This window comes from Microtus oregoni, unplaced genomic scaffold, assembly GCF_018167655.1.
Source record: "Microtus oregoni isolate MIOR12 unplaced genomic scaffold, Mior012 000009F_ref0000495, whole genome shotgun sequence".
NCBI lineage: Eukaryota > Metazoa > Chordata > Mammalia > Rodentia > Cricetidae > Microtus > Microtus oregoni.
The window spans coordinates 10,614,425-10,641,251 of record NW_024543068.1 but is presented as its reverse complement, the minus strand read 5'-3'; the positions used below and the strand labels follow the sequence as shown (position 1 = coordinate 10,641,251).

Below are 26,827 nucleotides of genomic sequence, written 5' to 3'. Positions count from 1 at the left end.
AGCTGCCGCTGCAGCTGGCCTGGTATCTAAATGCGGGAAATTTTATTTGAAGGTGGTGCGCACAAGCTAAGGCTCCCAGGGATGGTGTAGGGTGCTCACATTTTCCATTAGCACCCCACTGTTTGTCACAGACCACTTGTATATAAAGTGCTGTGCAAATGCACCTTCATCATAAGCCCCTAGCATCCCCCTCCAGACTGTACTCCTGAATTCTTCCTCATAGAGAAGCTCTGAAGCTATCCCAGCTGCAGCGTGAAGCATAAATGCACCATACAGTGTGGAGAGCACATACGTGCATTCCCAGAAAACTGCCAGTGTTGGATACTAGTATCGATAATGACTGTCCCCGGCTTCCCTGTGAAAGTGTTCTAGTGCGTAAGGCATTCTGATCATTATTTATGATCACGGTTACAGTCAGCTGAAGCAACAAGAAATACTTTTATTTTGACATTTGATCTCCCGAAGCTAGTCAGCATTTCCCAGCATGCTTAGTTCTGGGCTTCAAATGCAAAAGGAAAGTAGAGCTTGTAAGGATAAGGAGAAAGGGAGGAAGAAGCGCCCATAGGGAGCCTCTCTTTCATCTCAGAGCAACCCAGTTTCTGGTTTTGCAAAAAACAGCGAGCTCACTGTGTGCTGCAGGCCAATAATAAGCTTTGCCTGATTGGCTGGCTTGGAGCAGAGTCTTGTGCACAGAGCCTCTCAGGGAGTGCTTCCTCACCCTTGGACTGGCCACAGCTCCCCTTGAATGAGTCAAAACACAGGGCCCAATAATCCCGACCAGCCTGGGACCATGAACTTTGGCTTGACTGAATGACCCATTTGTTTACATTATTTATTTTTCTCTTTATTAAATCAAAAATACACTGAGTGGTAGTAGCACACACTTTTAATCCCAGCGCTAGGGAGGCAGAGGCAGACAGATCTCTATGAGTTTGAGACCAGCCTGGTCTACAGAGCGAGTTCCAGGACAGTCAGGGCTACACAGAGCAACTCTGTCTTGAAAAACAAAAATACTTTAGAAATAGCAGCTTAGCCATAACCCTCCAGCCAGGCAGGTAGAAAAAACAAGTTGAGTTCCATATCACAATTCAGTATACCATCTCCTTGTCTGTCTTCACTTTAAAGACACAGATACACACACACACACCTGCGCGTGCAAATAAGGTATCTCTGTACATAGTGAGCTGGACATCAGTATGCATTTAAACAGAATTCCATTACAGTCCACAGTCTCACAATCCTTTTATTTAAAAATCACAACTCTAGAGCTCAATAAAAAAATCAATAAAAAAAAACTGGAAAAAAAATCACAACTCTTTATACCCCCTGAAAAAGAATCACCATCGTTCTGGGTAATAAGGTGATACATTGCTTCTTAACTGCTTGTCTCAGATGGCCCTATTTGGGGATGCATCGGTGATTGGGAAGGTGAGAGCTCCAATGTTTGGAGATCCTCCGTTCCTCTGCTCCTGCAGCAATACTGTGATCTCTTGGGAAGAACGGATCCAGGGAGGTGAGAAATGGAGGAGAAGAGATACAGAACTCTGGTGCTATGTTCAGGGGTGCACTAGCTGCAGAGAACAAGGTACGAAATGCTAACCCTAACTCCCCAAAGCGAAGTCCCATCTTAATAGCCGTCTTTCTCCTCAGCTAGCTGAGACAGCATCTTCAGGGAACACTGTTCTAAACTGGAGCAAAAGGTCGGCTTTCCATTTGGCCTTCCATGAGCAGCATTGCCCAGTGTTAGGGGTGTAAAGGTTGCCAGGATCTTAGGCGACTCCTGCCCGCCCTCAACAGCCCCCACAATTTGGAATCGAAATGGAACGGGGCGGGAGGGGGAGCAGGGGTGCTCTTAGCCTGCTGGCTCTCCAGGCCGCGGCTGAACCTCGCGTCACCCCGCTGCAACGCGCGCCGCCAAGCGCTCCGCAGAGAGAAAAGCCTTTTTTGGTAACACACAGTAAGCAGGGCCCTGTTCTTTGGCTTGTGGGAGCCGCTTAAGAGTAGATGAAAACAAACGTGTGGGTTGGGCCCTCCTTTGGCCTTGTGGAGGCCTGGAATCGCCTAGCACCAGGAACCCCAGGAGTGTGGCGGGTTACTGAGCCTTGCAGACCCGAGCAAAGGGGCTGTGGGGGCTGGAGGCTGCTGGGTGATTTACACATTTATTCCCCGGTCGGTTCTGTGGCGGAAGTATTTGCCTTTCCCTAAAGGGCTAATCCTGGTATTAAAAAAAATATTGAGTTAGGCCAGGGCATAGGGTTACACAAGAGCCACTGGAGCATGAAATCCCAGGAACAACGTGATTCGCCGAGAAGCCCTGGGGAGCTGAACCTACACCGCCCGCCAAGACCTGCCCAGCCGCGGGCGCATGGGCAAGGCGGGTGCTTTGAGCGAAACTGGGGAGAAGGCAAGGGAAGGGCGGGCATAGTGGTTGGTGTTGGCACAGTGGCGGAAAGAACGATCCGGTCTCTGGCTGTTTTCTTCCTGGAGGGGCGGAGACCAGGGAGGAGAAGAAAGGCGCGGGAGTTGGGGGTAGTCGTGTCTAGTTCCTGCCTCCCGGCATTCTCTTCTTGCCAGCCAGCGTGCCAGAGCATGGGGGAGCCCCGCACTGCTCTCAGCAATAGCTGGTGTGTATTTTACTCCTCCTCCTCCAGCCCCCCCCCCCCCAAAAAAAAAAAACCTGGAATGAGCTGTCCAGGGAAACGGGCCTAGAGGGAAAAGAAGGGGTAAAAGAGCCAGACAAGGGTGCTATTCATTGATTCAGTTCGTACAAATATCCAAGCCCACAACAAGGGAGCTGGAGTGGAAGGGAGGCTTGGAGTAGGCGGGACGTCGTCGTCAAGGTGGCCGGTGGCTGTAAAGACCACAGGTGTACCATCTCCAACCCTCCACTCCATCTGCGAGCCTGGGCCTCAGTGGGAGGTTCCCTCCCCGTCTACAATAATCAGGGGATTTCCACTTTACTGCTCGGGGGCTGCCAGAAGGTGTGGTCACGAGCAGGAAGCTCCTTCCAGGTCCTGGCCATTCTTGGATCCAGATTGGTATAGGGCAGCCATCACTTCTTGTTTTGAATGGGTCCTTGGGCCAGGACTTCAAATATTTTTACTTGCCTGTGCTGAGTAGTTCAACCTGTAACTCAGGAGAGAGAGAGAGAGAGAGAGAGAGAGAGAGAGAGAGAGAGAGAGAGAGAGGAGAGGCGGGTGCTGGGTACATATTTATATTATGCTGTTCACCTTGGACTTGGCTGACCTTGAGCAAATCATTTTCACATCAGGTTCTGAGTAAAACTGAAATAATTACTCCACTTCCTTTGCCTGCTTCATTGGTCTGTGTGAATGACATCGCATTATAATATGTTTAATAAAACGTAAGAGATTATTAACAATAACTGACATTTGTCAAGGGCTCCAAAATGCATTTCCAGACATTATGTCACCAAGCCTCACACAAGCCTATGAGGTAGGTGTTTCTTTCATCGGCCTTTTGTGCAGGTGAGGAAAGCTGGGCCAGAGGTGGTCCAGAGTTAGCAAAAAAGCATCCTTCATGTGCCGTAAAACTGGCATTCACTTTCACCTTAAGGGCCTGCTAGTCCTTTAGGGGTCCCAGATGCTTCTAAGAAACCGAAACAAGAAGGTAAAACCCTCTGCCCACAGGAACTTATGGGTTAATGCCCCAACTGTCTCAGTAGCTGCAAGGTTGGCTCGAAATCCGCAGTGGTTGTTTGGGAGTTAAAAATCAATCACTATTGAGCTTTGACCAAAACTGAGTAGCCACTGCTTCCTGGCAATCCCCAAACACCTTTCTTTTTACCTCTTTGGTTTTCTGTGCCCTGGCCCAGGCAGAGGTGACAGAGGAAAATCTGAAGTGCTCGTCCTCGCCAAAGGATGGAGAAGCATCTCCGGCTGCCCTCAAGACATTTGCAAGATGTACGCATCTGGGACTAAAGAATACAGCTGGGTGGTGAAGTGGTACCTAGCACCAGCAAGGCCCTGAGTTGGAGCCCCAGCACCAAAGGAGAAAAGGCTGGAGAGTCCAGTGAATCGTGTAGGGGAAGGAGCAAAATAAGGAGCGTGGATTTTTGTTGTGGAAAAGGCCTCCTTGTAGAACTGGAAGTTATATCCCCTTTGTTCTTACCTATGTGTGCTGAAACTTGCCTGGCCCACGGCCTGCAGGGTTTCAGCATATTAGCCCCCTGCCTTTCGCTCAGTTATTTAATAATTTACCTAGAGAGCACTCACCTGCCCCTAGCTGAGGGTAGAACCTAGGGCCTGGTGCGTGCCAAACAGTGCTCTATCTCCTTTGCTGTTTTTATACTAGGTCCTGAGAAGTTGTCTAGCCTAGCCTTGAACTCATCCTGTAGCCCAGACAGGTTTTGAACTTGTAGTCCTTCTGCCTCAACTTCCACAATGGCTGTGGACTGGTCAGGCCCTGTTCTTAGCACTTTCTGTCTCAGTGCTGGGAATGGGAAGATGAAATAAGCCAGAATGAATCCGGCGCGGAATCGAGAAGCTTCCATTTTCTCCTAGGTGTCCTAGTGTCCTGATGCAGTCAGCCCCCGAAGCCTTAAGAGGCAGCGGTGCTTGTTCAAGGCTCCCTGCAGCAGCATAACTGACTCTGAGGCCATCTGTTTCTTCTCTTGAGCTTTGGTTTCTCACCCGTCAGATGTCCATCTTAAATCATGTTCTTCCTCCAGAACCTCCCTCTGAGATCCTGTCTGTAAGGCTGGAGCCTGGAGCATTGTAAAAGAGGCCAGTGCTGACCTAGATCGCGTGCAGACTGAACCCTTCCAGGGGAAAGAGGAAAGCTAGCTGATGCTACACTGTCTTTTCCTTGGAAAGTGTCCTCTGGGTGACCAGCTTAGCAACTCCCGGGTTGGAGTGACAGACAAAGCAAGGACTGCTTCTCGCCCAAGGAGCTGGAGCAAGACAATAGCACAGTAGGGTCCTTCCTTCTAGGCTCTCCTAAAGAGAAGAGGATTTCCCCTCCCCAATTCCTGGTGTGTGTGTGTGTGTGTGTGTGTGTGTGTGTGTGTGTGTATGTTAGGGCAGGGATGACCATGAGAACTCAAAGTTGTTAAGGATTTATTTGGTGCGCTTACTTTTTTTTTGTTGTTTTGACCAATTTGGAAAGAAAGAGGCAATGGTCTCCTCTTTAGAAAACAAAACTAGGCAGGAAGTGTGCAGGACCTAAGTGGCGGGGACTGAAGGTGTAATTACAAGTTTTTATTCAGTATTTTCATGTAATTAAATCCAAAGGGAAGCGAGCCTGGCCCTGGCTTCTTGGATGCAGGGCAGACCAGAGCTGCCTGTGTGTTGAAGCTGGAAGGCAAGTGGTGAGGAAGAGGCCGGACCTCTCACCTTTCTTCTTATTTTTACATTCGTTTTCCAAAAGGTAGCCTATCATTCATCTTTTATTCGGAGCCATTGCGCTCTCCTGGTGACATTTCCCAGCCCTGCCTGCGCAGCCTTCTAGGCACCGCTTTGCTTTCCGCCCACTCTCTGCCCCTTCCCACTTTTACACATTGCCGATTTCTGCCTGGTTGCTCAAACAATATCCCCGCCGCAACATCCACAGCCTGCCTTCTTGCCTCCGGAGTTTCGATCCCAGCAAATAGTGGGATCCTTTTGTTTTGCCCTGAGTCTGTTTTTCCCCGTTATGCTTTATAATAAGCGCTACAGCGCTCCTCCCCCCCGCCCCCCACGACTCGGCTTTCTCTAACAACACTGCCTCGGTTTCCCTTTCTCGCAAGCAAGGTTCTGCGCACACTCGCTGGGGGATGGGGTTGTGTAGCTTTGCAGATGGTCCGAAACGGTGGGGAGCACGGGTTTCACTCTCCTCCCCCTCCTTTGAGCCTTCGGTGGCCCAGTGACGTGCCCTGGGCATTGGGGACTGGCAGCAAGAAAGGATCCACTGTCTACTCACATTCTTAAGGGCAGGAAACCTGACCCACCCCTAAACCACTGGTCCGGGAGGAGGGGCACTTGCATTTTTCCGGGAAGGCGGGCCTCCCGGTGGTCCCCCCCTCCACTCACGCCTACCCCCACTCCCATGCCCGCAGATTACCTCCCAGCAGCCCCCTTCACCTACTCTTCCCAAGAACAGATTGTTTATCAGAACGGGCAGCCAAGAAGCCTACTCCTGTTTCTGGCCTCTGCCAAAGATTAATCACACTTGGGAACCTCACAAAACTTGACTGTCGGGGCGGGGCAGCGAGAGAGGGGGGTAGTTAAAAAGGAAAGACCAATGAATTTGACATTTGACATTTGACAAGCTGACCAAATGGGGCTACTGACACCTCTTTCCTTCTCAGCCTAAAGGCCCGAATTGTATTTCATTCCCACTCCCTCTCCCCCACCCCACCCACCCCCTCTCTTTCTCCAAGTCCCCCTCCTCTTTCAACTTCATATCTGATGCTTTAATAGTACTGATTTGCTTTTAATTCTTATTAACAGCCTCAGCTGGGGTGTGAGTCTCTCTCTCTCTCTCTCTCTCTCTCTCTCTCTCTCTCTCTCTCTCTCTGTGTGTGTGTGTGTGTGTGTGTGTGTGTATGTATGTGTGTGTGTTGGGGCCTAGCAAGACACACTCACAAACTGGACTGCCTGACAAATCCCTTCTTTTCCTTTTCATCCTTCTCTTTGAAATGACATCAAGATGGACTGGGGGGGGGGGGAGAGTGCTGGGAGATGAAGGAGAAGGCATGGAAAAAAAGAGGGAGGGGGAGTAATTTATGTGCTTTTCTAAGACGGCCAGTAAAATTCCTAAGGGAGAATGAATGCCAAAATTGACTGTCTTGGTGGATTTAGACCCAGTCGTCAGGGTGAATCATGTCAGGGCTTTGCCCTAGACCTGCAGCCTGGAGAGGGGACAGGCACAGAAAGCATCCCTGCGGCTGGGAGGAGCCTTTCTGAACTGGGGAAGGGATGGCTGGCTGTTCACTCTCACCAGATTCCTCTCCATAGGATTTGCTTTTCTGTAATTCATTGCAAGATGGATTTTTTTTAAGGCTCTGATAAAGAAAAGCAAGGGATAGAAGATTCTCTATTAAACATGACCCCCTAAGGGAAGGTGCAAACCCATTTGATTCAAGATAGAGATATCTCCACCCCAGATTCCCCCTCCCCTTTGCTTTGCAACTCAGCAGACAGCAGGTTAGCAAAAGGTAATAAATAGTCCTCCCACAGCAGGGTCTGGACTAGTGAAAACAGTTTACTGAAATTAATGGGCCTCACTTGAACCAAAACCTCCACTTTGGAATTAATGCCAGACATAGTTTTCCTGAACTCCATCCAACCGCCTAAGCGGCAGACAATTTTTGTTCTATTTGTGCAGAAAATAAAGCCCAAGTCCTTGATCTCAGCGTAGATTTTCATGTAAAGAAAAAAAAAATTAGCACAGTGAAAATTGTGCCAGTTCCCATTTTCTGCCAGTAGAAGCCCGGGTGCTCCGGGTGCTCATGGGTGGTGCATGGTCAAAGTTATCTGGTAAACTTTCCATTGAAAAGCCACGTCCCAATTCCCTCCCCGTCTCTGGCTTCTGAGCTTTCATCGTGACATCTGAGAGATGCAAGAAAGCTCCAGGAACAGTTCAGCTCTCACTAACAACCCCCTTCCCCACGGCTTAGAAAAGCTGGATGTGGACATTTTGTATTCTGTTTGCAAGACTTCCCCCACCCTGTGAAGCTCTAAGCCATCCATCCATCCAGCGTCGTCCTCCCCACCCCACCCCCGGCTCCATTCTCTACCGCACCCAGTACTTAGGGTGTCCCTGGTTCTGAGCTTTTTGTTTTTATTAATGTACCTTTTTTTTTTTTAAAGGATAAAAGGCACATACACTATGTGCCATCCAGTGGTTACCGGGTTATGGCAGGTACAGCGGGAACCCGGTGTCCGTGTCTGAACCCACCCTAAACCCCCGTTATTGAGAAAAGCCCGGTCGTGGGCAGCCGGTGTTCTGGTTCTCATTGTACAGTCTGCACTGGTGACACAGGACATGTGGAAAATTTTGAGAGCACTGCGGTGAATGGTGTGGAAGAGGGGGGGAGCGTGAGCAGGGGGAGAAAGAGGAGGGGAGGGAGCGAGTTACTTTTTAGCTTCCGCTAAGTACTTGGCAGCTCGCCAAGCCCGGAGGATTCTGGGAAGTGAAAACCTCCCCAGTATAAACTGCCAGCTTTAAGCAGCCCTGACAGTTCTGCTCCTTCCAAACTTGGCAGCCGTTCAAAGTGCTCTTTCATTTGAAATGCTGGAAGCCTGCCATGTGCAATGCAGATTTGCGGTGCCTGTGCGCAGAAGGAACTGATAAATGCCGTTGCAGTTGCCATGGGGACAGGAGGCTATCAGAATGGCCTTGTGATCCGCAGCCTCTCAACGCGGCAGGCTCTCCCGCCCGCCCGCCCGCCCGCCAGCCCCTCCTCCTTCTAGTCGGTGAGATGGTGAAATAAATGTTCTGGAAAAAGGTTAACCCTCCCGGCTCTGGCTTGCAAACTGAAAGAAGGTTAACCCCTTAAGACTTCCCCGGTCCTAAATGCTTGCCAGAAGCATAGAGCTGAACAGCATCTTTGGGGTGGGGTGGGGGTGTTATCATCCCTCTCCCACCCCCGAGTCCTTCTGCTCCCCGGAGGCTTTTCGAAAGCTGTGTTTTTAATAGAGCTTTTCAGCAAGCCCAAGTGGAAGGCTTTGAGTCATCAAAACCCGGATGTAAACACAGCAGCCCTACATTCTGCACAGTTTGCGTGTATTCTATCTTTTTAATAATATTTAGCTGGCAACTTAAAACTGCAAGCATGCCAGATATTTTAGCCAGCCACTTACATCATGCAGCCTCCATCTTAGGGAGAGTAGTTGCCTGTCCTGGCCTTGATTCTCAGGTCCCCGCCCCACACTGCAGGCAGTCGGGGGTTTTGAAGGTATCTTGTTGCAGTTTAGCAAATCCAGTCAGTCCCTTAGAGCGTGACATCAGTTTGGGCAGCAAAGATAGAGGATAGGTTCCTGTCAGAGACGAGACATTGGGTGAGTCAAGGTGAAACAGATCTGTCATCTACGCCGCAATTTCAGGTGACTTCTCGTGAGGGTGCACTAGCCCGGATAATCACCGCGCCTCCCCCCCGCCCCCCATCTTGCACAAGCTGCCATTTGAAACACAGCCTGATTCAATGTACAGAAACAAAACAGTGTGTTCAAGATCTGGTATATTTTCAGGTCTGTAATGCCAACTCTCCGGGTGGCCTGTTTAATAGGGGAAAAAATTAAATCCCCCAGCCAAGGCCTATGGAAACCAAGGAGGGTTAGTGATTTATTTACGCTGGGGTGGAAGAGGTGAGCAGTATTTCTTTTTTGTTCACTATTTCCTGAAGGCTTCCTAGACATAAACCTTCATTAACATCCCAGAAAGGGGACATATTTTTCTCTGTGGTTTTCAATATTTTCTGCTAAATATATCCAGCGAACTGTTTATCCAGGGCATCAGCTTTCAGACCTTTATGTACTTGTAACACCTTGAGACTGTCCCTGGGGGCGGGGCGGGTGGTGTACAATCTTTAAAGAGGATTTTACATACTGGGCATCCAGGCACAGGGGCCGGTTGTACTTCCGTCTGTCTGTCTGTCTAATGAGGTTTCAAGCAGGGGTAAGAGTCAAAGACGGTTTTTGTTTTGAAGCATGGGAAGACTGCCACAGAATGTGGGGCCAATCTAAGTATTCCTTCCTACTGTGTACACTGTCATGGAAGCCCACACAGGCAAAAGACTAGACCTGTCCCATTTGGTGGAACTTAACCTGCAGTGCCTTGAGCTTGACTCTCTGGGTGTCTGTTCATGATTGGTTTTTTGTTGTTGTTGTGGTTTTTTTTTTTTTTTTTTTTTTGGTCAGGGTCATGTGTTTGAATCTCAGTGGAATTTTCTGATTCTTGAATACCGCCTTCCAAATAAATAATCAATAAAAGCCATCTGTTTCACCTTGCTAGCAGATCCAGAATTGAAGGGTTAGTGTTCAAACATAATTTTAAAGAGCAATCTGCCCTTGAGACATCTCAAGATGGTTCTGGCTTAGAATTATGCTGGAGCTGAGGAAGAAATCAGGTGATTCAGAACCCCCTTTCCCCAGACGGTCCAGGCAGCTGGGTTTTTGGCTCTTGCAGCTGCTAAGCTTTGGCAAGCTAAGAGCATATCCGTGGTGGTGATTCCTTTCCCAGGTTGACAGACGTGTTTCTGTACTGAGCACAGCCAGGTTTCCTGACTATGCGTGAATCAGAGGCTGTATTTTTAACTCGTAGCTGCTGGTGATAGCTTTAAATGGGAGGCAGATCCTGACTTGTCCTGTCATCAGGGTCCAGAGATAAAGAATCTGTCTGAAGTCCTTGTCACTTATAGCTTGGGCGTGTTCATTTCACGTTATCATCCTGACAGCCAAAGCCACTTGTCCCAAAAGGCAAAGGGTACCATGGTCACCCTTCAGTGTTGTCCTTCCCAAGTCCTCGTGATGTTTGCTTATTTGCTGACTTCTGGGAGAAGAATTAATTGTAAATGGCAATCCGGAGTCCCAGGGTGCCTTCCCAGAGAAGGCAAGCACCAAGATTCCAAAATGCCTTGGGACTGTCTGCACTCTTCTCTGCTACAGCAAGAGCAATCCCTGTGGGCAGCCTGTGGTGTGGCCTCTCCTATGCCGGGGTGGTGGTGGGGAGCCAGATCCCAGAAATCCATGGGTTAGGAGGTCGGTGGGACTAGTTCAGGAGCGTCTGAGGAAACAATTCCCTTTTGTTTTGTTGTCTGCCATGTGACCAGAATGCTGCCAGCTAATTTTAACCCCACCAAAGGACTGCTGGAGAAAAAAAAACCAAAAAAACAAAAACCAACCTACCTTGCATCTGGAGAGACTCTGCGGCTGGATAAAAGCTTTCTCAGCCTGCGTTCTTCCTCTTTCACTTTCCAAACTTGCATTATCGGTAACCTGAAAAATGATGAGTTTCACCAAATTCCTGGATATTGCACAAGAGAACAATGAGACTATTTCGGGGGTTGTGAGTGTGTCTGGCACAGGCCCCGGAAGCCATTGTTTTCTGAAGGGAGAATGTTTTCCGATTTCCCGGTGCTTTCCTCCTAGGGTCTCAAGGGCTCAGGGGTTACTGTCATGGGTGGGGGCAAGTACAGCTTCTATGGGTAACCCTGTAGACTGTACTCTGAAGGGACCAGTATAGGAAGTGGCTGGTCAGACCAGTGGAGTAGGGAACAAGGAGAGCTAAGGGGGGCATATTTGGAAGTGGGAATGACAGCAGGAGGGAGAAAGAAGACACAGGTCAGTCTATCACTGTTTGACCTGATTGTCTCCTGGGACAGAGGCCACCTCTTCTTCAGACTCACGTTCAGGCCCTGGAATGGATGGAAGACTGCAGGAGGCTCCTCTCTTTGGAGAATGGAGTCTCTCTCATCCTTGTCCTGACCAGGCCCAACCTTGCTTAGCTAAGATGAACACATTCAAGGTAGTATGGCTGTAAATGAGGATGGACTCCCAAAGCTTTCCCATGGCTATTAACTGTTGCTGTATGTCTGGGTGGCCGTCAGTCCCAGGGAGAAGGCACAGACTCTCAGAAATCCAGATTAATCAGCCAGCATGGAGCCAGCCAGCCAAGTAGAAAAGCAACTTCCATTAACCCTACTCTGCAGCCCCAGATGATATTATCAGGGCTCCAGCATCCCCTGCCCTGCCACCCCAACCAGGGGAACTTGGTGACAGTTGAGCTGACAGCAGCTGAGGGCCTCAGCTGCCTAAAAGGCCCCTTGCTCAGCTCTGCCCCGGCTGGCCAACAGCCAAATATGTAAAGGACTCTAGAGAGCCTCCCAGGCCTCCTTCCTCCTCTGAACACTGAACCCACAGGCAGGGACACCAGTTTTGGGAGGGCAGGGCTTTTACAAGGAGACTGACACTCACTTTTCTGCCTCTGGCAAAGTCATTGTCACCTCCCAGGAGTAATTCTCCAGAGCCATTGGCAAATTAAGGGTGTGTGTGTGTGTGTGTGTGTGTGTGTGTAGCAATGAATTTATTTGGCTTACATTGAGGGCATGGGTAAAAGATACTTACATGAGTGTGGGTGACCCCAAAACAGCTGCAAAACCCCACCCCATCATTCATTGGAGTCTCACTGTCAGTTAACTAACCTTGCTCTTCCTACAGACGCTAACACGCAGCGAGACCACTCCTACCATCTTGCAGGTTTTGAGATAGGGTTTTCCTCTGTAGATCAGGTTCCTCCCTCAGCCTTTGAGACTTTGAATTCCAAATTTGCACCACGGGAGTCCCGAAGGGGGCAAATCTCCAAATTAAGGTTCTGTTTACTGTGTTGTTGCACAGACTTATCTTTTTGTTTGCATTCTGTTGTGTTGAGGATTGATTGAGCCCAGGGCTTCAGGCATGCTGGGAGAGGCTACCATGGAGTTACATTCCCCAGCCCCAGAAGACTTGCTTCATGCAAGATGTTGTGCTTTTTAAATAATAATAATAATAGTAATAATATATTTATTTATTTTTAAAATGTATTTATTTTATGTGCATTGATGTTTTGCCTGCATATATATCTGAGTGAAGGTGTCAGATGCCCGGAACTGGAGTTACAGATAGTTGTGAGCTGCCATGTGGGTGCGGGGAATTGAATGCAGGTCCCCTAGAACAGTTTGTGTGCTCTTAACCTCTGAGCAGATCTGAGTTCAGTTCTAGTACCCATATCAAATGGCTCACAGCTGTCTAAGGAATGCCTTCCTCCTCTGGCCTCTGTTGGCAGCATGTGCACACACACACACACACACACCCCTACCCACCCACGGACACATACACATAATTAATATATCTGAAAAAGCAGTAGAAAAAAAAAACCTAAAGCTCATGAATAAGTGGAAATATTTTTGAATCTTCCCAAAGAAATATTTGAATTTCACTTTTTGCATTGCCAGGTGGTCCAAGGACGAGGTGGGGGGTTGGGGGGGGGGGATTCAGGCTGACCACCCTGCCTATAATCTTTGCAAGACCTCCTAGAATGCTGTTGTCCCTAAGTCAACAGCCCACCCTGCCTGTGGGCTGTAGAGACTAGCCAGAGTCAGCTCCAGGGCTTCCGGGTTTCTAGACTTCCTCCGGCCCCTCAGCTGTCAGGAGGCGCGTTCCTCACTTACCTCGCAGCCCTAGGATTCCTGGCAGTTTCGTAAGGCCACAGCTGGAATGCAGCTGCTGGGGGTGGAGCGAGCAGAACCCTTGGTAGGTCAGCAGGGTGAGCGAGGGCCCAGATTGTTGGAAGGTTGGGAAAGTCCTTCCCTGAGCCAGAACTCAGGAATGTGCTGGGGCCTCTGCTGAGAAAACTTTCCAGATTGGGGGGGGGGGGGGGGGGGGGATAGGGGAAGCTTTTGCCTTCTGGGTAGATTTTTTTTTTTTTAAATTGCCCCAGGGAGGTCGACTGTTTTGAAACTGTCTTTTTAAAAGAAGCCATGTGAATGTTTAAATTGTCCTGGAAACATCCTCCCTTTTCTGTCCCTACCATTGGAATCTGTCCGGCTGAGCAGTAATCAACAGGGACATTTGCCTTAGGGTCTCTCTTCCTTCGCCTCTCTAAATGTTTAAAAACTTATTGTTGTTGTTGTTATCTTTAGTTCGGGGAAACTTTTGGATGCTTTCCAGGCTGCAGCTATAGAAGTTTCCAGGAAAATGGAAAAGCAACATTAGTGTTATGAGTCTGTCTGGATCCAGGGCCAGACGTGTTTTATAGAGTGCCTGCAAGAGGGGCAACCAGGTCCTGGGAGAGCACCCAGCCAGGCAAAAGGGCAGATGCTGCCACACATACCTGAGAGCATCCTAAAGCCCCGAGACAAACATGGAGTTTAGACGGCCTGCCTCTTCTCCACCGTAGAGGCAGGTGGGCCAGACACACAGTTTTGGGCACTCACAAAGCTCGTCGCCTAATCCAAAAGGCTACATATCAGTGTGTGCACACACCAGGTGCCAAGGTGGCAGGGCCCATTGAAGACAGAAGAAAGGGAGGTCCCATTTTCAAGGAGTATGCACCACGCAGCCTGCTTCATGGGCAAAGAGACAAAACCTTCAGAGGCTTCTGATGAACCTGGCTCCTGCCAGGCAGCGTCTCCTTACCTGCTCTGTTAGTTTAACCATTGACTAGCAACCAACAACTATCAAGGTTCTTTAGTTTAGTTTTGTTTTTTTTGAGACAAGCTGTTCTGGAACTCACTCTGTACCCCAGGCTGGCCTCAAACTCACAGAGCTCCACCTGCCTCTGCCTCCCGAGTGCTGGGATTAAAGGCGTGTACCACCACTCATCTCTATTTTACAGGTAAGAAAACAGACTCAATGGTTAAGGAATGCATCTCAGAACGCCCAACTGGTAGGCGGTAGGCAAAATCTGAATTCAGCGTTAATTCTGCAGACAGACCTGGGTCTGAGTCCTGATTCACGAGACACGCGTTTTCTATCAAGCTTCTGTACCACCAGGTGTTCTCAGCGGATTTCCTATGGTAAACGTGCCGAATATCATCAGCCATTTCCTATAAATACCCTAAAGCCTTGTTACCTCTTTGCGGTAGGAATTAAATAAAAAAGCAAGCTTTCCTCTAGTAGAGGACTAGACTACAGTAAGCACAGATGCTTTAGCACCAGTAGACTGACTGAGGTACTGGTCATCTTGCACATCACCACCTTCTCATGACCCTGCACAGGCATCCTGGCTTTGGCTCCCGCAGGACTTGGTGCCAAGCCCGGCGGGCACCCCCCTGTTCTTTCCCGTTAGTATCTGGCCTCGATAGACCACTCCCATTCACTTGGGTTTATTACAGTGGTCCAGAAACCATCCGTAGCAGATACCTGCCTGCCTGTTTAACAGTCTTCCAGGTGCTCTACAGGATGAAGACCAAGCCTTTAGCCCGGAGCACAGGGCTTGTGGGAAACCGCCTTCAGTTCTTTTCTGCTCCCCCCCCCCCCCACCTCACTACTGTCTGACTATATTAAATCCCTCTTTGTTCCTTGCGTGCTATGTAAACTTTCGCGCCCTTGCCTTTCCGTGGCTTCTCTCTGCCTGGAAGAATGTTTTCCACTTTAACTTCCTTGAGCAGACTTTAAACAGCCTTCAAAATTCAGCTGTTTGGCTTTTTTTTTTTTTTTTTTTTTTTTTTTTGGTGAAACTGATTTCCAGCATTTCCTGGCTTTGTGCTTCAGTGGCAATCCATGAACATCACAAAGAGACTCCCTCACTGGGGACTCTTTGAGGTTCAAGGCTGGGGCATGCCGTTCTATTGCCAAGTCCACCTAAAAGGCCCTCAAAACATACTACGCAAATAAATGAATCAAAAGTATTTTTTCTTCTCTCTCTCTCTCTCTCTCTCTCTCGTTCTCTTTTCTATTTTGAGAAAAGATCTGTCTAGTTTTGGTTCTTCTAGAGCTTGCTCTGTCGACCAGGGTGGCGTCAACACTCACAGAAATCCTCCTGCCTTTGCTTCCTAAATTCTGGGATTAAAGGCAGGTACCACTGGGTAGTGGTGGTATACACTCTTAGCCCCAGCACTTGGGAGGCAGAGGCAGGCAGATCTCCTGGTTCAAGGCTGGCCTGGTCTACAGAATGAGCTCCAGGACGTCCAGGACTATGTAGATTCTGTCTGGAGGAAAAACTAACCTTCTGGCTTGCTGGGGTAATTTTCAACTTTTGTTTTCGAATCTCCTGTGTTCCATACTTGCCTCAAACTTGCTATAAGGCCAAGGATAACTTTGAACTTCCGATCCTCCTGCTTCTACCTCCTTTACTTCTGGGCTTACAGGTGTATACCACCACATGCTGTTTATAAATGTGAACTTTTATAATATAAAAGTCTTATTATCAGTAAAATGATATATGTATTATTTAGACCCTCCTTTGATCCGGCAAAATGTTGGAACATTTTACTCAAAAATCATAAAAAAGAAAGAAAAGAATACAGTAGAAAGAGCGGCTTCTGTGGTGGCCCATGCCTTTAATTCAAGCACTGGGGAGGCAGAGGAAGGCAGATCTCTTGGTTGGTTCGAAGCCAGCCTTTCTACAGAGTGAGGTCCAGGACAGCCAGAGCTACACAAAGAAATCCTGTCTCAAAAAACAAAAACAAAAACAAAAAGGAAGAACTGGCTCTTGGTTCAAATCCTAACAAATGCCTTTACATCATTAACCCATCTGTTTTGGTTTTCAGTTTCCTGCCTGTGCATGGCTCCAACAATAATTACCCACGTGGCAGACATGCTGAGCCCCTAAGAGTCACTCTGGTTAGTATAGTTAATATTCATGTCAGCTTGGGCTGGAGAGATGGCTCAGCGGTTAAGAGCACTGGCTGCTCTTCCAAAAGGTCCTGAGTTCAATTCCCAGCAACCATATGGTGGCTCACAACCATCTGTAATGAGATTTGGCGCCCTCTTCTGGCGTGCGGGCATACATGGAGGCAGAATGTTGTATACATAATAAATCTTTAAAAAAAATATTCATGTCAGCTTGATAGATTTAGAATCACCATGGAAACGTTTCTCTGGGTGTGTCTCTGAGAGTACTTCTAGGAAGGTTTAATTTCTAGGAAGCATTTATTGGGTTCTCTGCTTCTTCCTGACTGCAGACACTCTGTGACCAGCTGCCTCCAACTTCTGCCTGAACCCACCTGTCATGATGGACTCTACCTTGGAGCCCAAGCAAGGTGTAAGCCAGGCATGCTGGGACCTGTAGTTCCAGTACTCGGGAGGTAGATTCAAGAGCACCGGGAAGATCAAAATCACCATGAAGTTCAAACCCAGCACTTGAGAGGCAGATCTCTGAGCTCCAGGCCAGCCTGGTCTACAAAGCGAGTTCCAGGACAGCCAGAGCTGTTACACAGAGAAACCCTGTCTTGAAAAATTGAGAAAATTTAGTCTCTTTTCTGTGCAAAAAAAAAAAAAAAAAACCAACCAACCAAACAAACAAACAAAAAACCTGGCCAGAGTTAAACATCCCAGGCACAAGCCTTCCTAATTGCTGGCGCCCCACTTTCAAAGCATGGTGGTCCCTGGTCACCCTGGGGCATGGAATGGCTGCCATAGGATGAAGGGGAATTTGATGTATTGTTCCTGCAGAAGATTCCTTTTGGAAATTGACCTACAGTAGGAGGAGAAGCAGAGACTCCCACAAATCACTGCGGCCTTAGGAGGTCTGCTTCTGGGTCTGGTGTGTCCAGAAACAGCTCGCCCTTTAGCTGGCTGACCACAGTCTCTACTTCTCAGATCCGGGAGCTCAGCGTCTTCAACCGTGGCCACGCCACGGCTTCACAGTCTTATGCACAGCCGTAGCAACGGGGAATGGGCACTTTGTAGAGGATGCCGTGGAACCAAATCACCCTAGGGTGAGGGTGGCCCACCCAATGCACGAGCCAGGAGGGAACCTGGAGGACGGGAGCTCTGAGGTTGCCTTTTCAAAGTGCATGGCACCTTAGAAGTCTGTCCCAGATTCCCGTCTGGTGGGTTTCCCATGGCAATTCTTCCCACCAAGCGCTAACAGTATTTCATTCAAGGTGCCACACTCCTGTTAGCCACTAGGGGGTGATATAGCGACAAAGAGCAAAATCAGAGTAGAAAGAGTAGAAAGGGCCTCAGCGAGGATCTTTAGGCTACTTTCACCTCAAAAAATCCAGATATCAAGAAATGAAGTGGGAGGAAGAGTCTTTCACCTTTGAGTGTGGAACAACAGTGCCACAAATCTCTGGTCTAGACTAGAGGGGAAAAGGAGGCACGGCTGTTCAAATTATGGTGTTTGGCATGCCAGTCCTCTCCTTGAGCTCTGGTGTCCAAACTCAGTTGGGGATGAGGCAGTTAACAGAAGGAGAATAGGAAAGCACAGAGATAATTACAGGCAGGGTGGTGGTGGCGCACGCTTTTAATCCCAGCACTTGGGAGGCAGAGGCAGGCGGATCTCTGGGAGTTTGAGGCCAGCCAGGGCTACACAGAGAAACTGTCTTGAAAAACAAAACCAATAATAATAATAATAATGATAAAATAAAAAAAAAAAGTAACAACAGAGAGGCAATGCCTCGAACTCAGGGAAAAGGCTCTGAGCTGGTGGTGGAATTTGACTTAAAGCCGGGCAGCGCAGGACCGGGTGGGAGTGGGGGGGGGGGTAGGAGGAAGTAATTCCTCACCCCTCCAGAACATGATCTACTAGGTCTAAAACAGACTTCCAAGAGTGCCTGGTACCAACCTTGCCTCTGCCTCGGCAGTACAGCAGCCTTAGGCAAGGCCATTTCCTTATGACAAATTTTCTTTCTCTCCTAGTCAAACGGACAAGGTCTCAGCCTGAGAACCCAAAGCCCTTCACCTCTCCTCTGGCCGACCTTCATCTCCCCAGCATCCAGGACACACCGCTAATGTGTACCAGGTGGCCGGAACTAACTCCAGCAGGATGTGCCCTCTGGAGCCCCAGGCGGGTGGCAACAAGGACCTGGCAGGCCTGCTCAAGGTAACACCTGGGAAGTTTGGGGGATGGTGACAAACCCAGAACGTGCAGGAACCGCTAGGGCATGACTGGGCAGGAGTCAGCTCTCTGAGAATCGTGGTTCTCGGCCAGGACCCTGGCCCAGGTCTCCTGGGTGGAGAAAGGTGAAGGAGGCGTCTAGGGTTGGACCCAGGTAGCTCTTATAAAACGAACACAAATAGTATGGAGTATCATCACTGTAAACACGGTAATATCAACATCTCAGATATTCAGTGAGAGGATGGGTTTCAAGTACCTTGAGCAGGGTCTACGGTCGAGACCGAACCTCTCTAAAAATAATGGGTTCCCCCATCAGGAGGGGAGGCAGATAGTTTGGCCCATCCTAGGGAGGTGGGGGGGAGGGGGGGTCTAGAACACGATGCGTGCACGCCCCCTGCTGGCCGGGAGCGAAAGTCTCACTATTCGTTTGCGGTGGGGTAAATAGGTGCAAAGCGTCCACCAGCAGCCATAGAATACCCACCAGCTTCAGCCGCGTTAGACTTTGAGAGGAATGCAACGCAGGAGGCAGGTAAAATCCGATTTTTGGAGTCAGGTAGTTCTGGAGTCACTACGAGACTGAACGTTCATTCATTGGACAGAAACTGCTCAGAATACAGCTGTAAGCAGACCAGGCAATAGAAGTGATTTTTTTTTTAAATTTTATTTTAAATTATCATTTAAATTTTTATTATCATATAATTTTTTTAAATTATCATTTTAAATGGATGTGCGCGCGCAGATGCCTGCAGAGGCAAGCATAGGATGTGGGTGCCCTGGATCCAGACTTGCAGATGGTGTGAGCCTCCTGAAATGTGCGCTGGGAACCAAACTCAGCTCCTTTGGAAGAGCGGCAAGCAGTCTTAAGCTTAAGCACCGACCGCTCTCTTTTGTTCCTTTTCTTTTTCTTTCTTTTTTTTCTTTTTCTTTTCTTTTTTCTTTCTTTTTTTTTTTTTTTTTTGGTTTTTTTCGAGACAGGGTTTCTCTGTAGCTTTTGGTGCTTGTCCCGGAACTAGCTCTTGTAGACCAGGCTGGCATCAAACTCCCAGAGATCCGCCTGCCTCTGCCTTCCGAGTGCTGGGATTAAAGGCATGTGCCACCACCGCCCCGCTTCTTTTTCTTTTTTAGAGCAGAGTCTCATATAGCCCAGGCTGGCCTCAGATCCCTATGTAGCCACAGATGGCCCTGCACTTCTGTTCTTCCTGTCCCTACCTCCTGAGCACTTGGCACTTTAGCTCCAGGAACGTTTTCTGGCCCCTTTGGGCATCTGTACACACATGGTATATATTCACACAGACACACACATAGACACAAAAATAAGAATGAGATGTTTTGGAGCTGGAGAGATGGCTCGGTGGTTAAGAGCACTGGCTGCTCTTCCAGAGGCCCCAAGTTCAATTTTCAGCACCCACATGGTGGCTCACAACCATCTATAGTTAGATGGGATCTGATCCCTTCTGGCATAAGGTCGATAGAGCTTATAATAATTAAAATAAATCTAAAGAACAAAATGCTTCCCCTCAAACCTGGGTACTCCTTGGCTGTTGATCAGAGATTCTCAGCCTAAGTAAGAACAAGGTTCAGGGTTGGTAAAACGGCTCAGTGGATGAAGGTGATTATCAACAAGCCCCAAAGTCTGAGTTTGATCACTGTGACCCCCATGGAAGATGAAAACTGCTTCCTCCAAGCTGTCCTCTGATCTTCACATACAGACTATGTATGATGTACATATACATACTCACACATACATCACACATAGACTATGATGTGCATACTCACACATACATAACATACCATAAATTAACGTAAAGTAACAACACTACAACAAAAAGTCGAGTTGGAGGCCTCACACAGAGGTAGTTGGATCTAGGATCTCTTTCAACCATACCCGTAGGCCAGAAGCCCTAGGGCTAATGTGAACACTCATTCATCTTCCCTATGGGGCTGGGATGTGAGTCAGTTGGTAGGGTGCCTGCCTACCGTGTACAAAGACTTGGGTTAGAAAAACCAGGTATGGTGGCACACACTTGTAATCCCAGTACTTGGAGGTGGGGCAAGAGGATCAGGAGTTCGAGGTCATCCTTGGCTACCCAGGTCTGAGGCCATGCTGGACCACATGAGAGAGATCTCGTTTCAAAAACTGTTTAAAAAGAAAGCAAAAAACTAGAGATGCGAGCTAGAGTGATTCATTTCTTACCACGGAAAGACGGACTTCAAATACTAGAAGTTCAAGACGGAAGATAGTATTGAGTTTCCAGACAACTAGAGCGAACTAGTGAAGACCCTGTCTCACCTCCGCTGTGGGTTTCTATTGCTGTGGTGAACCTCCATGACCAAATTCAACTTGAGGAAGAAAGGGTTTTATTTGTCTTACACTTCCACATTGTATGTAGTCCATCACTGAAAGGAATCCCGACAGGAACTCAAGCACAAGAACCTAGAGGCAGGAGTGGATGCAGAGGCCATGGAGGGGTGCTGCTTACTGGCTTGCTCGTCATGGCTGGCTCAGCCTGCTTGCTTCTTTTTCTTGTTTTGTGTTTTTCAAGGCAGGGTTTCTCTGTGTAGCTGCCACTGTCCTGCTGGTATTCACTCTGTAGATCAGGCTGGTCTGGAATTCACAGATCTGTCAACCCTTGCCTCCCGTGTACTGGGATTAAAGGCATGCACCACCATCGCCCAGTTTGGAGTTTACCTCTTGACAGATCAAGAGCGGCATGTGTTTCTGAAACTGCAGAACATGCTTTTGGCCATAACTACCACCATTGCCAGCCGCTCTCAAATGTCCTCTGCCTACTCCTAGTCTGGCTGAAGCCTACGAGGCCCCCACCACAAGGCGCATGCCATGTTTTGTCTTGACTGGCCTTCCTACCCAGTGATCCATCTTACCCCATGCCTTGCTGCACAGTGGCCTTGCGCATATCTGTCTCTTCTCCTCGAAGGCAAACACAGCTGTTTCCTGACTTCCTGCATTCCCATCACCTGAGTTGCCCCGAGCAGCTTTTGTTCTTCAGAACCTACAGGAACTTACCAGTCATGTTGCCAGTTTCTCGGAGACTGCCCCATGTCGCTGGCAGATCCCACACTGTACCCAGCCTGTCCAGAACAAGAGCTCTATAAACAGGACAGTCTCATGTTGCAGTCTACAGATGCTTACTTAGGACTTGCACCGTGGGAAACCTTACTACGAATGCAGGAAAGACCAGATACCTCAACCACCATTTCTCACTGTCACCGGGCGATGTCTGGAGGAAGGCGGACTTCCACCTCCACCTTCTGACCCAGAGTTGGCATTTTACCAAAGGCCTGGTGGTTCCTATGCAAGTCAGAACTAGAGGCCACTGAAACAACAGCTTCCCACAATAAAGATGTTGCATGCTTCCTCCTGGGGAGATGTGGGCAGACATCTGTTCTCCTCACATGTGACATTGAAGACAGACCAAAGAAATAATTCAGGCCAACTGTAGCTTGGTGAGCAGAGGGAATTGGTTTGGGTCGCGTACAGGGTGACTGCAGGCAGTTGGATCGCCCCTGGCACGGGCTGGCGAGGACTCAGGAAAGATGTCTCTGGATGCTCCCCGCAGGCTTGCGAGTAGCTCTGTAGTCCTCACCCCTCAGCACTTATTTACCATAGTTGCAGGGCAGGGGCCTCACAGGTCCTGCAACTTTCTTGCAAGTTCTTGGACTTTGAGTTCTGTGAGCATCCCCCTCCCTCCAAGAGGGACATTTGAAATAGCTGTATAATGAGAAAGTTAGGGCAGGTTGGGGTGCCACAGATGCCCCTGGAGTAAACCTGAAGAGATACGATGTAGATAGATAGACACTGGGATGTAGGGGGGCGGGTTATGTGCCCAGTTTAATTAAGTGCAGATGTGTAGGGATCCAGAGATCAGCCTGACTCTGCCTTCTGATGCTGGAATTACAGCCTTGTTGAAACTACCATGCCTGAGCACAGTTCGGAAGCAGACATCTTGTTTATTTGTTTATTTATTTACACCCCCCCCCCCCGTGTGTGTGTGTGTGTGTATGTGTGTGTGTATGTGTGCGCACGCAATGTGCACCCTGTGACCAGGCTAGCTGGCCTATGAGCCTCAGTGCTTCCAGAGTGACTCGGGTCCCCACTTCCTGTTATCAATAGTACTGGGATTACAGACTACAGGTCTGCCTCTGTGTGGGTTCTGGGGATCTGAACTCCAGTCTTTACATCTGTACAGTCTTGCAATGGTATTTTGAATTTCCTGTGCCATACATAGTTACGTGCAAATTTTTAATAATATAGAGATATAATAACAGAAGGCAAAAAGTTGATTGCCATACTCTTACCGCCTTGAGAAGACTGGAGGAAACCCGCTAAAGAAGAGAAGGGGTGTCCTTCCTCCCCCAACACTGCTACCGGCTGCAGGGGTTGGCCGTGATTTGGGCTCTGTTCTGCTGGCAGGGTGGAGCCTGTCATCTGGCCCGGACAGAATTATTGCCTCCAATTACATGGTTGATTATCAATTACTTGTGTCCATGGGAGAGCATGTGTGCGTGTGTGCCTAAGTGTCTTTGCAGATCATTAAAGGTCGTAATTCTGGATTACCGTTGATTAATGAGAGGGAGGGAGGCCTGGTACCTCCAGCAGCCGGCATGGCAGCCCCACAATTATATCCCAGCTGATCAGTAATTGGTGCATTACAAGATGATTTCTCTCTCCGCTGCCTCCTCCCAGCTTCTCCTGCAGGCTCCACAATTAACGCTCTTGCTCCTCCCTTCCCAGCCCAGGCAGATTTCAGAGAGCTGCTTCCTGGCTAGGAGAGACCGTAGGGCAGGATGGAAGACACCCCCCCCCCCCCCCCCCCCCCCCCCCCCCCCCCCCCCCCCGCTCCCAGGCAGGATGCTCATAGCTGGGCTGGGGAGCTGGCAGCTGCACCGAGGTGGGGACGTGGGGATGGCGAGAGCCAAAGCTGTCCCCACCGTCATGTTCTTCCAAGCAAGTCTGACCCTCCACCCACAACTAGAGATCAGGAGTGGAAAAGGACGGTAGCGCTTTTCTGGGGAGAGCGGATCCTCAAACAATAGTCTATAATAGTGTAGCAACCTGCACCACAGAGCTTAGGGCCAAACTGCAGAGGAGGTCCTCCCGCCATCGGCAGCTGGCCAGTCCTTTGTGCTCCCAGGGTGGGGAGCGACCACGTGCAGGAATGTGCAGAGAGAACTCAGTGCCACCGTCTCTGGCCCTGGATTCTGGCACCTGCATCCTCACTGTTCTCTGCACTTGCAGGGTGGATTCCTAAGAGGCCCTTCCACCCCAGATGACAAGTCACTTGTTGTCCCCAGGAGAAGGTCCATGTCTTCAGGTACACCCCCGCTCCCGCCCCCTACCCTAGGCAAACCCCATTTCCATCCGATTGTTCCTTTATGCTGGACTCTCATACCGCCCAGGAGCCCCACCTGGACCCCACCCCGAGGACCAAAGTGGCTCCACCCTCCTTCTCATCCCCAGGAGGCGGCAGGTTCCAAAGCAGAAGTTTAAGGGATGCTTTTTGGGAATGGGAGAGGATGGAAGGGTGGGGCTGCCCAGGAACCTTTTACATGAAAGACTCCCGTGGCTGCTACATCACCAAGTAGGGTCCCTGAGCCTTACAGCTGCCTCAGCCGTGTTCTTTTTTATCGACTTAGAGTGGTCAGCGGGGTCATGGCAAGCCGGAGAAGCAATGCTAATGACTCCGGCTCCACGTGGCGACCATTCAGGGGGAAAAAAAAAAGCTGCAATGTTCTCTCTGCCACATTAATCAGAGAAACACACAGAGAGCCGGTTGCATGGAGACAGCTTTCCTCGTGGTACCTGCCCTGCATGCTAATCACTTCCCTTCCTGGCTGTGAGTCAGCTCCGAGCCTTGGCTGGTAGCAGTGAGGCCTGGCCAGGAGCACCAGCTCCACTCAGGTGTCACAAGCCAGAGCTGTGGCACCTTATACCCTACCCAGATGCCCCTCACCCCAGTGCCCATCGTCCGCCGCTATCCATCCCCCTGGTATAAATTTTGGGTCACTTCCCTTGCCACTTAAGACTTCCCTCATCCCAGGTCCAAAGGGAATTCTTCTCTAGAAACTAGTTTCTGAACAGAGTCTGATTAAAGTAAGAGGGGACTCACTGTCGGGCCCTTGGATAACAATGACATCACCTTAGATGGTGTTCTGCGGGTGGCAGTAACAATATAAGCAGTCTAGACACATTAGCTCATTTGATTCTTATGTAACCTTTCAGATTATTCATGGATGTGTCTCCGAGTTTACAGGTAAACTCACCCAGAGAAGTTTAGGGAGCAACCAAGGTCATACACCTATCACACATGGACCTGGGCCTGGCTCTCCAGAACACAATAAATTGTCTGAATAGTTTTATACAAAAAGGTCATCTATTCGTTAAGTCAGCAATTATCTGTTGGACCTACTGTGTGCCAGGCACGTAGCTAGGCACCAGGGAGCTATCAGTAAATGAAAGAGACTGCAGACAGAGAGGTGATTGACAGGAATTTCACAAATTCATAGTCATGGAAAAACGTGGTAATCTGGGTAGTGGTGGCGCACGCCTTTAGTCCCAGCACTTGGAAGGCCGAGGCAGAGTTCAAGGCCAGCCTAGTCTACAAGAGCTAGTTCCAGGACAGTCAGAGAAACCCTGTCTTGAAAAAAAAAAAAAAAAAAAAAAAAAAAAAAAAAAAAAAAAACCAAAAAACAAAGCAAAACAAAAAAAACGTGGCGAGTGCCCGCGTAGAATGGTTCCCTTGAAAATGTGTACTGGTGGGTTCCTCGATTCTATTCAGGGGTCCAGAGAAACATTTGTCAAAGAAATGACGCACGGCAGAGACTAATATTTCACAGTGCAGTCTTTGTGCCTGGACAGTGATGGCACTGGCCCCTGTGTTGGCAACAGGAGCACCACAAAAGGGAACTTGTTTAGAAAGGCAGACTCAGGTGTGTGGTGTCAAAGACTTGTTACCCCAACATTCAGGAGGTATAGGCAGGAGGATCCAGAGTCCCGGGGCCAGCCTGGGCTGTTACATGAGACCCTGTATCAAAGAAGGAATTCATACTCTTAGGCTCCATCCCCAACCTGCTGAGAACACAGGATTGTACAAAGACCATGTGTCTTGCCCCCCACACAAACACAACTTCACCCCAGGTCCGAATCAGGGCCAGCACTCCTGGGGAGAGGGGAACAGGAAGGGCCTGAAGGAAGGCAGACAGACAGTGTCCCCCTGGAGACCCTGGCAGCTGGCTTTTTCTTCAGCTTCCCTTGTCCCTGCTTGGGACATATCACCTCTACTACAAGCCTACAGGTGTGTGAGGGCAGAATGGCCTGAGATGGCCTGGACCAGGACTGGCCTGTAGGTGTGGGAAGCAGTTCTGTCCTGAGTCATTGTTCAACCAGGAAGCTTGGCCAGAGGGGACCCTGGAGGAAGAGCAAGTCACTGAGTTGAATTTTCAGGCCTGAGGTCTCCAGTCACCTGACGTGACAGTCCTTTGGTTTCCAGGAAGCTCCAGTTCAGATCATGAATCCTGTTGCTGGGGAAGTTTCTTCCCTAGTGCCCAGAAAGGACCCCAAAGACAGCCTTCCTTGTTCTCTACAGTCCGCTGAGGATCTGAGGAGCCAGTTGGCTCTTAGCTAGAGATTAGTTTCTGGGCACAGGGTCCCCGGAGGTGGCCTCTCCCCTCCTCTAGAGACAGCCCTGATTGTAGCAGACCATGCGTAGCCCAGAGCAGGCAGCATCCTGCATAGAAGAGTTGCTGGCGCTGCTATAAGCAACTGAAGCCAGGAAGGAGCTTGTAGTGGGAGGCTGGCCACTGTCTCCAGGCTCAACACTTCAAACTAGGTGTGGCTACCCCTGCTGCCTAGAATCGTTGGCCTAGAAACAAGCCAGTGTTGGTGACAACCAAACAGCCTCCAGGCCCCACATCTACTGGAATTTATGGGACACGTACTATGGGGAGACATTGCGTGAGTCCCCTTTGTGTGTCTGCTCCGAAAGCAGTTGGTCTTCAGGTCCTCCCTCCTGTCCTTCTGTCCACAGCGTGCATTGATCATTATCTCTGCTGGAAGCACATCAAGACGGGGGGTGATATAGGCACAGGTGTTCCAGAGGGACAAGTATGATAGTTCTGAGTGTCTTATTATCACTATTATTGTTATTATTGTTGCTGTGTACTTAGTTTGCTTTTTGGAGACAAGGTTCCTCTTCTGTACCTCTGGCTGTCCTAGAACTAGCTCTGTAGAGGTTGCGTGGCCATCTCACTCCTCTCACTCCTCTTTGTGACGGTGTATTTAGGGCGACATGGGCATTAGTTGTGAATGAGCTAATGTCCCCAGAGC

The 26,827-nt window shown here is 49.2% G+C and overlaps 1 protein-coding gene and 1 long non-coding RNA gene across 2 annotated transcripts in view; one reads left to right on the top strand and one right to left on the bottom strand.

Annotated features, from left to right (window-relative positions):
• The window catches only part of LOC121452234, a 34,784-nt gene that overhangs the window by 2,526 nt on the left and 5,431 nt on the right, over positions 1 to 26,827 (top strand). Inside the window, exons 2-4 of the mRNA XM_041658179.1 lie at positions 1,393 to 1,585; positions 3,836 to 3,923; positions 18,285 to 18,468. Coding sequence (XP_041514113.1) covers positions 1,553 to 1,585; positions 3,836 to 3,923; positions 18,285 to 18,468 — 305 coding nt within the window. The 5' untranslated portion in view covers positions 1,393 to 1,552. The remainder of the gene's footprint in view (positions 1 to 1,392; positions 1,586 to 3,835; positions 3,924 to 18,284; positions 18,469 to 26,827) is intronic.
• LOC121452235 lies at positions 8,784 to 22,814 on the bottom strand. Its single transcript, XR_005974832.1, has 3 exons — positions 22,801 to 22,814; positions 10,848 to 10,965; positions 8,784 to 8,981 (listed from the first exon to the last, which is right to left on the bottom strand). It is a non-coding gene; the product is annotated as an uncharacterized LOC121452235 (long non-coding RNA).